The sequence below is a fragment of the Cibotium barometz genome, chromosome 56 (genome assembly GCF_041138505.1).
Source record: "Cibotium barometz isolate CiBa-2024 chromosome 56, ASM4113850v1, whole genome shotgun sequence".
In the NCBI taxonomy this organism is placed as follows: domain Eukaryota; kingdom Viridiplantae; phylum Streptophyta; class Polypodiopsida; order Cyatheales; family Cibotiaceae; genus Cibotium; species Cibotium barometz.
In genome coordinates, this window is record NC_141101.1 from 12,954,123 (window position 1) to 12,967,746 (window position 13,624).

General features: G+C 37.2%; 1 protein-coding gene across 1 annotated transcript in view; it reads left to right on the forward strand.

The window, feature by feature from the left end:
• The first annotated feature begins 9,244 nt into the window (after positions 1-9,244).
• LOC147606918 (ubiquitin-activating enzyme E1 1-like) overlaps positions 9,245-13,624 on the forward strand; it is a 60,054-nt gene continuing 55,674 nt past the window's right edge. The window contains exons 1-2 of the mRNA XM_086791159.1: positions 9,245-9,366; positions 9,489-9,706. Coding sequence (XP_086647285.1) covers positions 9,314-9,366; positions 9,489-9,706 — 271 coding nt within the window. The 5' untranslated portion in view covers positions 9,245-9,313. The remainder of the gene's footprint in view (positions 9,367-9,488; positions 9,707-13,624) is intronic.

Here is a 13,624-nt window from a genome sequence, read left to right on the forward strand (position 1 = left end):
AAACACCACCTATGGAGAGCTAACCAAGCTCTGCTCTACCATGTTAAAACTTGAGGATCCAAGCTCTCATGGAGATGATGATGGTGAAAGTGAACTTATCCTATACTAATTACATATCATTAGTGATAAGCTAAGCTAGGGCGGATGATATCTAAGAATAATCATGATGAATTAACTAAAAACATTAAGCTTTATACTCAAGCACAATTAGGTTACAAGATTGAGACTTGTACACATAAAGAGTCTTGAGAGCTTGATTGATTCCATTGATTGAAAATGATCTCTTTTATATGAATGAGGTACAACAAAGCTTTTATAGCTCATGTGGGATAACTTTGACTAGGTGACTTGGCACTCTAGCATCACTCATTTCATATTGCACCATATGCTATAGCTTCAACTGTTGCTACCTTAGATTTCTTTAGCTATAAAATATGTATCCACTATTACAACCCCAAACTACATAACTTTGACTGTTTTTTCTAACAAGCAGCTATAGAACCCAAATCATGCCATAAACCCAAAATGTAATATCTGCATTGCCTCCATTAATTGTAGGCTACCCCCGTTTGGCAAACCTTTCTCGTGGAAACAATCGTCTCTCTTCTATCCCTATAGAGTTGATCTTTTTGATAACCGTGGGGACGTTAGACCTTCAAACTAACTAGATAAGAGAGTTCCATGTAGAAGCCTGCTCTCTCCAACTTTCTATGTTGGATTTGTCCAATAAACAATCTGGTAGGGTTGTGTGCAGAGCTAGGATCTATGAAAACTTTACGTAAGCTTTTGTTATCAACTATTGTATGTTGGTAGGAGCTTTGAGTACTAGCTGTGCACTAGTTGCACTACTAGAGGGTTGGATTCGAATCCCAATGGGGTTGTTATTTTGTAACTACAATTGTTAGGATTTAGCTTTCGACAAGTGTGCTTTGTTTAGTGTTTCTTGACAAGTTTCCTACATTTCTTTGCAAAGATAGATGCACTTAACAATCACACTATTTTGCAACTGCCATTTTCTCTTTGAAAATGATACTCAAGAGATTAAACTTCACTAAAATTAATCACTAATCACATTTATTAGTATAGATCATTGTTATAAACTCTTTCTTGGTCAAGAAATTTTCATGATCACTTCAAACCACCAAGTGTTGCAATAATCTACATTACTTCCAACAAGATTCAATAATTTTGCTTACTTGGGTCAAATTAAGCAAGAACAACATAGTTGTGTTTATCATGCATCAAACTTGTAGCATTTCTTGATGTTCTTACAGTTTCACTAATTGTCTCTTAAAGAAACATCATTCTTGCAAAGAAATGATAAGGATTAGGAAAGTTTCAATCAAGAATCACTCACTACTCAAGCTTGCACCAAGATTTGTTTTTGCATAATAATCCTTACAAACTTTGAAAATTCTGCATCAAGATTCTTGAAATTTGGTTTTGCATAGTACGCTTTGTATAAAACTGCAACTAAACTACAAATTTCATAGTAAACTGCTCAAATCTAAAATAGAACAGTGATTACTCTACATGTAAGGACTATGCTACTACTGGTGTTCTGGGTATGCCATATAACAGTTCAGTAGAGAAGCATGCAAGGACTATGCTAGTTGTTTACTCTACATGCAAGGATGTGCTACTATTGTTCTACTATATAGCATTGGTTACCAATTAACAGACCAATAGTACCATGAAAGGATTGTGCTAGCTCCTAGCTACTCTACACATGGTAGGTGCACATGATGTGGTAGGGGTTATAGATACCCCTTATCTACCATGGACATGGGAAACTTTATGTCCCTAACAAGGTGATGTAGGATGAACACATGGGGTTTATCATTGAGCAAACAATAATAACCATCATCTTGCACATCAAACCACCAATTAGTAACAAAGTATACACCTACTTTGATTGTGTCTCCCCATGTGTCTTTGAGGTGCCCCTCTGCTTTTTATTTTGGTTGCTTTCATTTTAATATGTAAAACTCAAATCCTTCTTCATTGTTAGCCTTTGCCTTAACTATAAAATTGTCACTTGATATCAAGAGGTCACTAAGGAAGTCTTAACATCCCTTATACATAGGTTCGTCCACTCGGGACTCTTCAGCACACCTCTTTGGTGGGGTGGAGAAGGATGCACTTCCATGGCTAAACACGTGACTTGTTAGAACATGATCTCCAGTGCTTGTGTAAGCGTGCATCAAAAAATCATGATAATTCCTTGGTCTTGATTAGTGTAGGCGTATGCTTTGAAAAAACACAAATGGAGTGCAAGGACCAAGACCCATCAACTCATGCACAAGCCCATGGGTTAGACTTGTCTACATTACCCGCCTTTATCTCCCAAAAAAGTTCTTCTTCTCTTGCTTTTGATGGAAGACCTTTGGCTTTTTGACAAATAGCACACTACATTCACTACCTATCTCAACATTACCTCATCAGTCTTTAGTTGTTCATGTGTTAGTGCCCTTTTCCCCACAACATGTCCCCATCATGCTCCCCTTTTCCATGCCCTAATGTTGAGAAGTTCCATGAAATCTCAACATCAGTAAATTTAAAATACCTGGTGACAAAATAAAATAGCCTTGAAACCTTGAACTAAGATATATTGCACCATCAAACCACACCCATTGCTTCTTCAATTGTACTCCTTGGTCTTTAAGCCATTGACTGTGTAGCAGAAAACAATGTTGAACAAAAAGAGCATCATGCTACCTATCATCCAATATGTACAAATGCATTTCCTTGATTGTCCCATCTGTCGTGCCGCCTATGTCGCCTATGTCGATATAACTGATGTGAAACAATGTTGAACAAAAAGAATGTCATGTTGAACAAAAAGAGTGTCATGCTACCTATCATCCAATATGTACAAATGCATTTCCTTGATTGTCCCATCTTCCATGCCACCTATGTCAATATAACTGATGTGAACTAGGATTGTGCATTGGTCAGTGTGCTAGTGCATGCTCTATATCTCATAATTTTTTGTAAAATCAACAATTGACACATTTGTATCAATCAAAAATATCCTCAAACACTCCCCACACTATTAGGCTTACCATCTGTACGTAAAATTGTGCATGATGAACTTTAATGTGTGATCCTATAACATTAACATGAACTGATTAAGAGGCAACTGCTTGAGGGAAAGAAATTTGTGCTTTTTCTTCTCATTTTTTGTTCAGAGCCCAACCTCTTCAAATACCTAAACATTTACCATCTTTGTATCTTGAGATTTTTCACACATGGGGGTAGATAGCAACTTTTGTACACCACAATTGCTACACTCCCCCATAAGACACTTGTACTCATGGTATGTTGAATCCTACTTTTTGGAACATAAACATGACTCCCACAATTGTGTAACCCCAAAAACACATGTTCATGTGTAAGACACTTTTGCGATATACTGAAGCCTTACAGACATCACAAGAACATTGGCATGAAGATCCACACAAACCAAAAGAATACATGTGCACAATATTGAAAGCATCCTTCAAGTACATCATTTGTTTGTGGTAGATACAACATGTGTTCCATTTGCAATAAAAAAGGTTTTTAGCTTCTCAAAGGAGTGTTGCTTCCCATGAGCACTTTTGGATGTTTGTCTTTGAACATGAGTAAAAGATCTCTCTACACATGGAAACAAAATTAAGAAGTCATGTTTCATATAATTTTCTATAAAGCACATGTGGTGACTCACCCAGCATCGTTAGTTACATATTGTGCTATATAGCACCTATAGTGGTGTGGTTGTGCTATATTACACATGCCCCAATGCACATCAATGTTTATTTTTACTACATGCACAAAATACTGTATTGCATATATATACTACCTTATATGTACCATATAGCAGATTGGTAGTGCTATATTACACATACACTAACTCATATCAATGTATGGATTACTACATGTGCTGCTATATAGCAAAATGGTAGTGCTATATTACACATGCATAAACTCATATCAATGTATGGCTTACTACATGTGCTATATAGCATAGTAGTTATGCTATATTGCACATGTATTCTCTCATTTCATTGTATGGGCTACTACATGTGCTATATATAGGCTGAAAAGTGTGACATATTGCATATGTACTAACTCACCTCAATGTGTGGCTTGCTATATGTGCTTTCTAGTAGTGCAATATGGCAAATGAATCCCTACGTGGGTTAGTACATGTGCTACCAAGCTTAGTGGTAAGTCACATCCCTCTATGAGGATTGTTATAGCATAACAACTGTGGTATATTGCACATGTGCCAACCATTGAATTGCTGTCTTTTTTGTTAGGGGAAACCGTGCTCTCCTCTGTCCAAAAAGTAACAACCAGCTCTTTAATTTCGGGAGTAACAACGTCATCCCTTGATTTTCTTTGACATTGCTCCAAAAACATTTGGCTTGACGAACCATCACTTTGAACTCTATCCAATGCCCTATATAGATTCCTTGGGTATATGTCAAGCAGCTTTGATGCTTTTCAAATACTTAAATCTTCTCGGTCTCACCTAGCCCATTCACGAGCATGGTTAAAGCGCTTCGCTTTACAAAATGCTCATTATTAGATATGGGAATTTTCCAACACTTACAATGAACTTTTAAGCATAGAAATGATCAATGTATGCATTTGTTGCTCTCCTTTTCACATGCCAAAACACGCTCCCTCCTTGACACATGGCAAAACAAGCTTATCATTTAAAACATCTTAATCACTTCAGTCTTTCCCTGCTTGCCAAATTGCTTAAGCACTCCCAATATATACTCTACAATCTTCTCCACACTTTTCCTTTGCTTCTTCTTTCTAATAACTTCATACTTCATTAATGCTTCTTCATTCATAAAGGTCTTTCTAGAGCTCCTACTATTACTACATTGTAATGCCTCTTCATGTAGCTTCACAAGCTTACAAAATGCACTTCTGTAGGTGGTTATATAAACCACTTCCAAACTAACCTCAAACATATAGAAAGAACTTGTAGGCTTGTCTCAAACTTGCAATACACCCTTCTATTCATAAATGTCTTTCCAAATCTCCTACTATTACTACATTGTAATGCCTCTTCATGTAACTCCATAAGCTTACAAAATGCACTTCTGAAGGTGGTTATATAAACCACTTCCTAACTAACCTCAAACCTATAGAAAGAACTTGTAAGCTTACCTCAAACTTGCAATACACCCTTCTTTGTTAAAAATATTAAAAATTTGCAAAGATCACTTGTAGGCTTTCCTTAAACCTATACAGGGACCCTTCTTTGTTCAATACATGCACAAAGCACTTCTTTTAGCCTGCCTCAAAGCTTTGAAGCCTGCCGCTTCATACATTGGATTTCATATTGTTGGCCTCTTGGAGTCTGAGAGAGAGAGAGAGAGAGAGAGAGAGAGAGAGAGAGAGAGAGAGAGAGATTGCAGTATTGAAGGTGCTTATTAGAGAGGGAGAGGGAGTATGAGAGGGGTCTACACTCATAACAACTGAGAGAGAGAGAGAGAGAGAGAGAGAGAGAGAGAGAGGGGGGGGGAGTGGTATAGTGGGGATTGTAAGATGAGAAAAGGGATTCCATGTAATCCCACATGCAAAGGCAGTGTGGAGGATGAAAGGGTGTATATAGTCCAAAGAGACCCCTCCTATCTTCAACTTCCACAAACGTGTCTTTTGTGGAAGATTGGAGGCTAGTTAGGCAAGGTGGGAACTTGCCATAGCATGCTAGAGCCTCCAAAAGCCCATGCAGATGTGTGTGCCTCTAGAAAGCATGCTAGGCCCATTGTTGGTAGTTGTTTGCTCGTTCGTGGTGGTGTGGTATCATCATTAGGTGGTGTGGCAACTCTTGGTTTCCAAGATGGTGGGTGAAAGCATATTAAAGTGGCTCGAATAGTTGTGTCCTAGACATGTACTATTATAGTGATAGCACATAAAATTTAAAACCTTTATGTACCTTTTTCAAATTAGTATATTTTAATAAAAATATCCATGATGCAAGATTTGCACCTCGAACACCCACACGATGATAATTTCACATTATAGTATTTTGTACCAAATTTTTTTATGCAAAAGTTTTTTTGCATAAAATATAAGGGCAAAAACAAATAACACAAAATTCATGAAGTGCTAGTAAATAACTCACAATAATAATAAGCCCAAATATATTATTTAGATGTTATTTATAAATTATTTAAATTATCAAATTCAAATCATGCAACTTAGCCTTCATTACACTTGGATTATCCTTGGTCTCATCAACTCTTACAATTGCTTTGTTGCATAGGGGCTAAGGGTAGAAACCTCCTTTGTGGGGTTACGTTGGGAGTGTACTTTTCCAACACATGCTCCAATAATGAGAATCCCACAAATAGGTCCCCACCATGAGAGATCATGTCTATGGGGGATACCATCTCACTAATAAGGATGAGTGTGGGGAATGTTGTAGCTTTCTCATGGCATCTTTGAATCTTGTAAAATGAAGCCCCTTTGAAGCTATATGCACCTATGTGAGAGTAGATAGGTTCTTGGGTTAACCAAATTATTTTGTCATGTATCTAGTCATAATATTGACTGGTGATGTTGGGATTTGAGGTGGATTGTTCAATTGGGTGTAATAAGAGCGGCAAATTTAGGTATTGAGTTAGATGACTTGGATAAAGAGGAGGGGGGTGTTTGGGTGCTCAATGGGAAAGGTGGTGTGGTGGGAATGAGTTAGGGATATGGTAAATATGCATGAGTTGATATTGGAGTGGTAAGGGACCCTAGATGATATGTGTTACGGCAATCGTATTACAACTATGAGACAAGAATTAAGAGGAAGAAAGATGAATTTATCATGTAATGAACTTGGTGAAGCCATTGAGAAGAATGTAGTTCATTACTAGATTTGAGATAATGTCCTTAGTGTTAGGATATATGCTACAACATTGTCACAATTACTAGTGTGAAGCTAAGGTAGACTAAAATTTATTACCATGCACTCCCTTTTTTGTTTACCAACACCCACATGGTGATAATTTCACTTTGCTTCTCTCTAGTGTCTCCAAGAGAGTTCCCCCGATAGCACATGGATTGAGAGCCACACATACAAAGATCAGATCCATAGAGGAGATGATAATGAAGTATAGATACCATGCTAGATCTTCCTTCTAGACCTAAGCTAGAGAAAGAGTTATTAGGGATTTCTTTGAGATTGCAGGCCCTCATAGGCAAAGAGATGGTATTCACAAATTGCGATGCCAGGATGGAGCTATTGTTTCTAACCCCCCCATGTGAGAGCCATTGCCACGAAGTTTTTCTAATCCCTCCTCTCACGGGTTCCCCATTATCCTCATACAAGTGGTGGACGTGCGAGAGAGGGTTTGGCGTACACAAAAGAGGTGGTTCCCCCTGCTCCCTTGACCTTCTTATTGACTCCCTTCACAGTAGAGAAGCCTGGCTGAGGCCTTGATGGCTCTTCCTAGGGGCAAATGCCTAGGGGCGGCAGACGGGCTTTTGATTTCCTTTTTTCTTCGCCAGTCGGATCTCCTAATCTTATTAAGTGAGATGAGAAATTAAGGTATTGGGTTGTGCAATTGGGTGTAATCAGAGAGTGACAAATTAAGGTATTAAGTGAGATGATTTGGATAAAGAGGAGAGAGGTGTGGGGGTGCTCAATGAGAAAGGTGGTGTGGCGGGAATGAGTTAGGGATATGGTAAATATGGATGGTTTATGTTGGAGTGGTAAGGGGTGATCCTATAGGATATGTGTTACACTAATTGTATTGCAGCTATGTAATAAGAATTAAGAGGAAGAAAGGTATATTTATCATAATGAGCTTTGTATAAACCTTTCCCTTTGTCATTAGCACTTATAGTACTAGGATGATGTGGTATAGCGTGGCTCTTTAGATATTCGTGGTGTAATGATTCTCTTCTTATGTTTCAAACAATAATGTGAAGTGTTTATACACACAAGGGCTATATATTAATGATTATGTTTTAAATGGATATATGAGAAATAGTGTGGGAAGCCATAAATCCAAATGTTTCATATATGCTTAGCTAAAGAAACACTTAAACCTATAGACTTAGTTTTTCAAGACTATCTTGTCCAAAAGTAAGAGTCTTCCATAAAACATAAGGAATAGAAGGAGCGACAGTGAAGCCATTGAGAAGAACCTAGTTCATCACTAGATTTGAGATAATGTTCTTGGTGCTAGGATACATGCTACAACATTGTCACCATTACTAGTGTGAAGCTTCTTAGGCTAGATTATCTCAAATCTAGTTCATCACTAGATTTGAGATAATGTTCTTGGTGCTAGGATACATGCTACAACATTGTCACCATTACTAGTGTGAAGCTTCTTAGGCTAGATTAAAATTTATTACCATTGACATACTTTGTGAAAAAGTTTCACTCACTTTTTTTTTCTTTGTGTGGGATGAAGGGGAGTTGAGAGAAGTTCACTTCATTCCATGTTTTTTTTACTTTAGACCTATGAAGTGTGTATTACCTTTAGCATGACTACTTGAATGGGATAAATTCCTATAAAAGTTCTATGAAAGTAATATTTTAAAGTAATTCTTTATCTCTCCTTAAGCATTTAAACCTTAATTATGCTCACATTTTTTAATGCAAGTGGGATATTGAATTAAACGTGTCCCAAGGGCAGATTCGAATCATGTACCACCCATTTGAGAGGCCAAGGCGCTACCGCTAGGCCGGAGGCTATGGTCACATTTATTGAAAGCCTCATATAATAAAAGGTTTACATAATGCCTATGTTTTTTATGCCTTATGAGAAAATAGTTGTGAGCTCAAAAATTATGTCATGTAGGAGATGAGTTCTTTTGAAAGATAAACATAGTTTGAAAATTGGGTTTTTCAATTCAAAAGGAGAAAGGATAGTTACTTGTACAATTGGTATTTAAATGTGAAGCTTTTACATTCATAATTAAAGTATATTTTTTGCTTTGTAAAGAAACTTTGATGCTAGAAGCAAGTAAAATTTGTTCGAAAGAAATATAACTTAAACATATATGCTAAGCTTTCAATTTAATGAATGTAGATATTCTTTTTTTAAACCAATATATTTATATATATAGATATATATGTGTGTGTATTAATAAAAAAGCATTACATCTTATCAACATTACAACAGCTAATTTATCATTCAAGCTCTATGAAAACCATGAAAATGCTAATCACAAACTAGTTAAGCTAAGAACCATAGCTCTTGTTGAGAGTGGTAATAACCATGGAAATCTGTTGATTCAAGCATTGAATTTGGGTGTTAATTAAGCTTTAATAGCCTTGAAACGATGCAAATGCAGGAGGATGGAAATAAAGCAGCTTCCATTTGTGGCGTTGGCGATCATTGCAATTTCGGGGTTAGTTAGATCTTAGAGTCTAATGAAGTGCGCTAATCTAATCTAGGTAGGGGCTAATTGGGATTTTGGAGTCTTAATTATTAGCGTGAAGTTTAAATCAAATGATTTATTATTGTGATCAGCTTCGTGCACTACGTGCTTCTTCGAAGGCGCACAAAGCGTCCAACATCAGCCGTGGATCAAGAGGAAACACGTGCCAGCAGCAGCAAGTCACCTACGGTGGGGATTGACGAGGATTTGCATAGCCGGCAGCTGGCTGTTTACGGCAGGGAGACCATGCGGCGCCTCTCCACGTCCAACGTCCTCATCTCTGGCCTTCATGGGCTCGGGGTTGAAACAGGTATAAAATAAATATATTATGTCATATAAAAAGATCGTGGAGCCATATATATAACGTACACACATAACACATACATATATGCATACATATATATATGTATGTATGTGTGTACTATATATATATATATATATATATATATATATATATATATATATGTATGTATGTATGTGTACGTAAGTATATACATACATACATATATATATATACATATATATATGTATGTATGTATGTGTGTATGTCGTGTCTCTCTCTCTCTATATAACGTACAAACATAACACATACATATATGCATACATATATATGTATGTATGTGTGTACTATATATATATATATATACATATATATATGTATGTATGTATGTGTGTATGTAGTGTGTGTCTCTCTCCCCCTCTCTAGTATATATAGTGGAACCACTTGTCGAACCACAAATCTCTCTCTCTCTCTCTCTCTCTCTCTCTCTCTCTCTCTCTCTCTAGTGAGGGTAGGGGGGGGTGGTGTGTTTAGGTGGGTGCTGAGATAAATACAAACATAGCCGAGAGATTTTCCACGTGATTTTGGCCGAAATATTTTTCAAATGACTTTTGTAGAGAAGCTTCGACTATCATATCATGGGCCTTCTACCCTTCCCCCACACTACTAAGATGCAAGCATTTGGTCGAGAGATTTTTCAAATGACTTTTGCAGAGAAGCTTCGACTATCATATCATGAGCTTTTCTACCCTTCCCCCACACGAAGATTTTTCACACGATTTTGGTCGAGAGATTTTTTTAATGACTTTTATAGAGAAGCTTCGACTATCATATCATAGGGTTTCTACCCTCCCCCCACGCTATGATGCAAGCATTTGACACTCATTTTGTTCCCACACTAATATTCTTTGTAATGTCCCTTTCTATATGGAAGGTTTCTTTCTATGAAAAGGGCAAGGCTATATGCATTGAAACGCATTTGATTTCTATATAGCATTAAGTAGACAATATTGGTGGTTATGTATCCCATGTTGTATGTAAGTGGTACTTATAGTGCCCAAGGAGGGAGGGGTGGGGGGTTGTGCTCATAGTGGTTGCCTCTTGGTGATGGTGCACAGCCTTGTAGTGTTTGTGAAGCAGTTGAAGTAGATGCCTACGTTGGACAATCTTAATAGAGATGGTACACTTTAATCCTCACATATGCACTACCATTTGTATCGTGTTTAGGTACCTATTCAACAATCCTTTGATTTGCCCAAAGCATTCCATTAGTTTCCTTACTTCATATTGTGTTGTTGCATATATAGAGAATCAACATCCTCTCCCTTCTTCCACATATATTACAAAATATTTCTTTCTTGACCAATTCGCATGCCATGTTGGCTACTATTGTTGCTTTGGATTCTTGAGAAAACACACACATGGATAAGATTTATTAACTCTTGGCATGGACTCTTGAAATTGAACTTGGGGGCATTATGGCCCTTGATATGGAGCCACATGTGCTGCCCCCTTTCTCCATACATATTGAATATCATGACTTCCCACACACTATGTAATTAAAAATAATACCTCATGGATCTTAAGTGGGACTCGTTTGTCATACGATTCCCTCTACAAATGGAACGCCAAAAAACATCATGTCATGGTTGCAATTTGGGAGCATTGGCTTAATGACTTCTTAATGTATCCCTATAATTAAGGCTCATGTACTTCTTAATGCATCCCTATGATTGAGACCCAAAATAAGTTCTCTCTTTAAGCCATATTCCCTTGGCCTTTTCATCCTCTAGAAGTATGCAATGAGATTATATAACTTTGTAGTGTAGTCTTGCATTGACTTTCTTTTACTATAGTTCTTGTAACTAGGGAATTGGCTAGTCCGAAAATTCTATAAGTTCAAACCTAATGAAGAAGTTCTTGTAAACTAGGGAATTGGGTAGCCCCCAATTCTATTATTTCAAACCTAGTGATGAAGGCTCACACTTTGTCTTTCGTCCACTATAGTTCTTGAAACTAAGGAATTGTGGCTAGTCCCAAAACACTATAAGTTCAAGCCTAGTGAAGACTGGTCACATAAAGGTGGCTCACAAATATGCATACATGTGATAAGCTATAGATACATTGAAAATGATCACTGCATTAGTTTCTTCATGTTTGCTTCAGTAAGAATTATGTTGAATCCATCTACAACTACTAAGAATGTGCTCTAAGGTCTCAAAGTGTTGCAAATACTTAAGTGCATTACTATAGCCTTTGAATTTCTCCATATTCTTGGTGATGGTTATAAACTTTGGAGTATGCCAAGCCATTGGAATTTTTTCTTCTAATTCAGTGTGCATTCTTAGTGCTTATTATGCCACAAAACATGTGCGACACACAAAACCATCACCTACAAAAAATTACTTGAAAGTTTGATTCAATGAGCTTTCTACTGTGGCTTAGGTTGATCTTGAAACTCTCTTGCAGTTTGTGAAGTGCTGATCAATAGATCGAGGGTTGTTTCTATGCTTTGTGTAAATCTAAGTATCAAACATGACCTCAACTTCATGAACCACTAATCCTAGGTCAAAGTTGATGCCTCCAAATAGGCAAAATCCCTCCTTGATTTGGGGTTCATATGATACTTGAGAAGCCTTAGCCAAATAATAGCATGCATTCCCTAACAATGGTGATAAAACTTTGTTAACTCCATCATTGCATTGCACAAATATCTTTCATGGGGTTTGTGATCACTAGCTATGTGGATGGTTACATGGTTGTCGTAGGCTAGGATGACCCATTAGATATGGCCTCTTCTATTTGACACATAGAAGAGGTACCACTTGACTAACAAGGGTGGTGTGACCACATCATAATCCTACCTATTTCTACTCCTCCTTACTCCCAATCCTACCTACATTAAGATAATACATCGTGTTGGAATCTTTTGGCTCATGTTCCAAAATTCAAGCTCCATGGGCTTACTTGTCTCTTGCTTGTAAACTCAAGTGAACTAAAGCAGTGGTGGAAGGTACAAGCATAAGCATGCGTCCAAGTGCATTGTTCACCCAAGCTATGAGAACACTTTGAGTACTCTCCTCCCCTCTTCTATCTCAAGGGCTATGCTTCTTTTTGCCTATCCCTACTCCAAGAAGCACAGGGCACACAAATTGAAATATTTCTCTACCAACAAACTCTTACAAGCTTTTCTCCAAACCCACTCTCTTTCTCCACAATTATTCTAGTCATCTCATCCTACTCTCATCTCTCTAGTTTCATTTTCTTCCTGCACCACACTCAACCCTAATGTGAAGATTTATGCCACACAAAGCTTACACACTCAAGAGTAGACCATGCGAGTTTCTCTGAATCTTCATCCTGATATCACCTTCTCTATCCAAAACCAACACACATGGGCTCAATTGTTAACCTAGATGTTCATAGCACCATGAAATTAGTGAGTCCAAGAAAGCACAAGATAAGAATGAGAATAAGTGGTACCAACAAGAGGAAAACTAGGGTTCAAGAGCTCCCAAAATAGCATGTAAAGGTATATTGAGTGTAAAAAAAAATTTATACACTTGGAACAATACGCTCACTCTTGGAAACTTTACACATGACCCTTAAAACTTATACGTGTAAGAATAAAATCTATACGCGTATAAATTCCAATCATACAAGTTCAAATTGATTGGTGTCTGTAGGAAGGTGTGGCATGAGCTTCTTGTAAAACTTATGTAAAGATAAATCCCTATAATTATGGGGTCTTATGGGTTGATATAATTTGAACTTTTCTAAAAGAGAAAATAATATAGGTGGTTAAGAGTTCATTCCCAATAGACATTATTCATGATATGTCCACTAAAAACACACACACATTTTGAGTCACACTCCATTGTGCCCAAAATTCACTTATTTTGTAGTCTATTCTCTAATTTCTTATTATCCTAGCTTCTAATTTAGTGA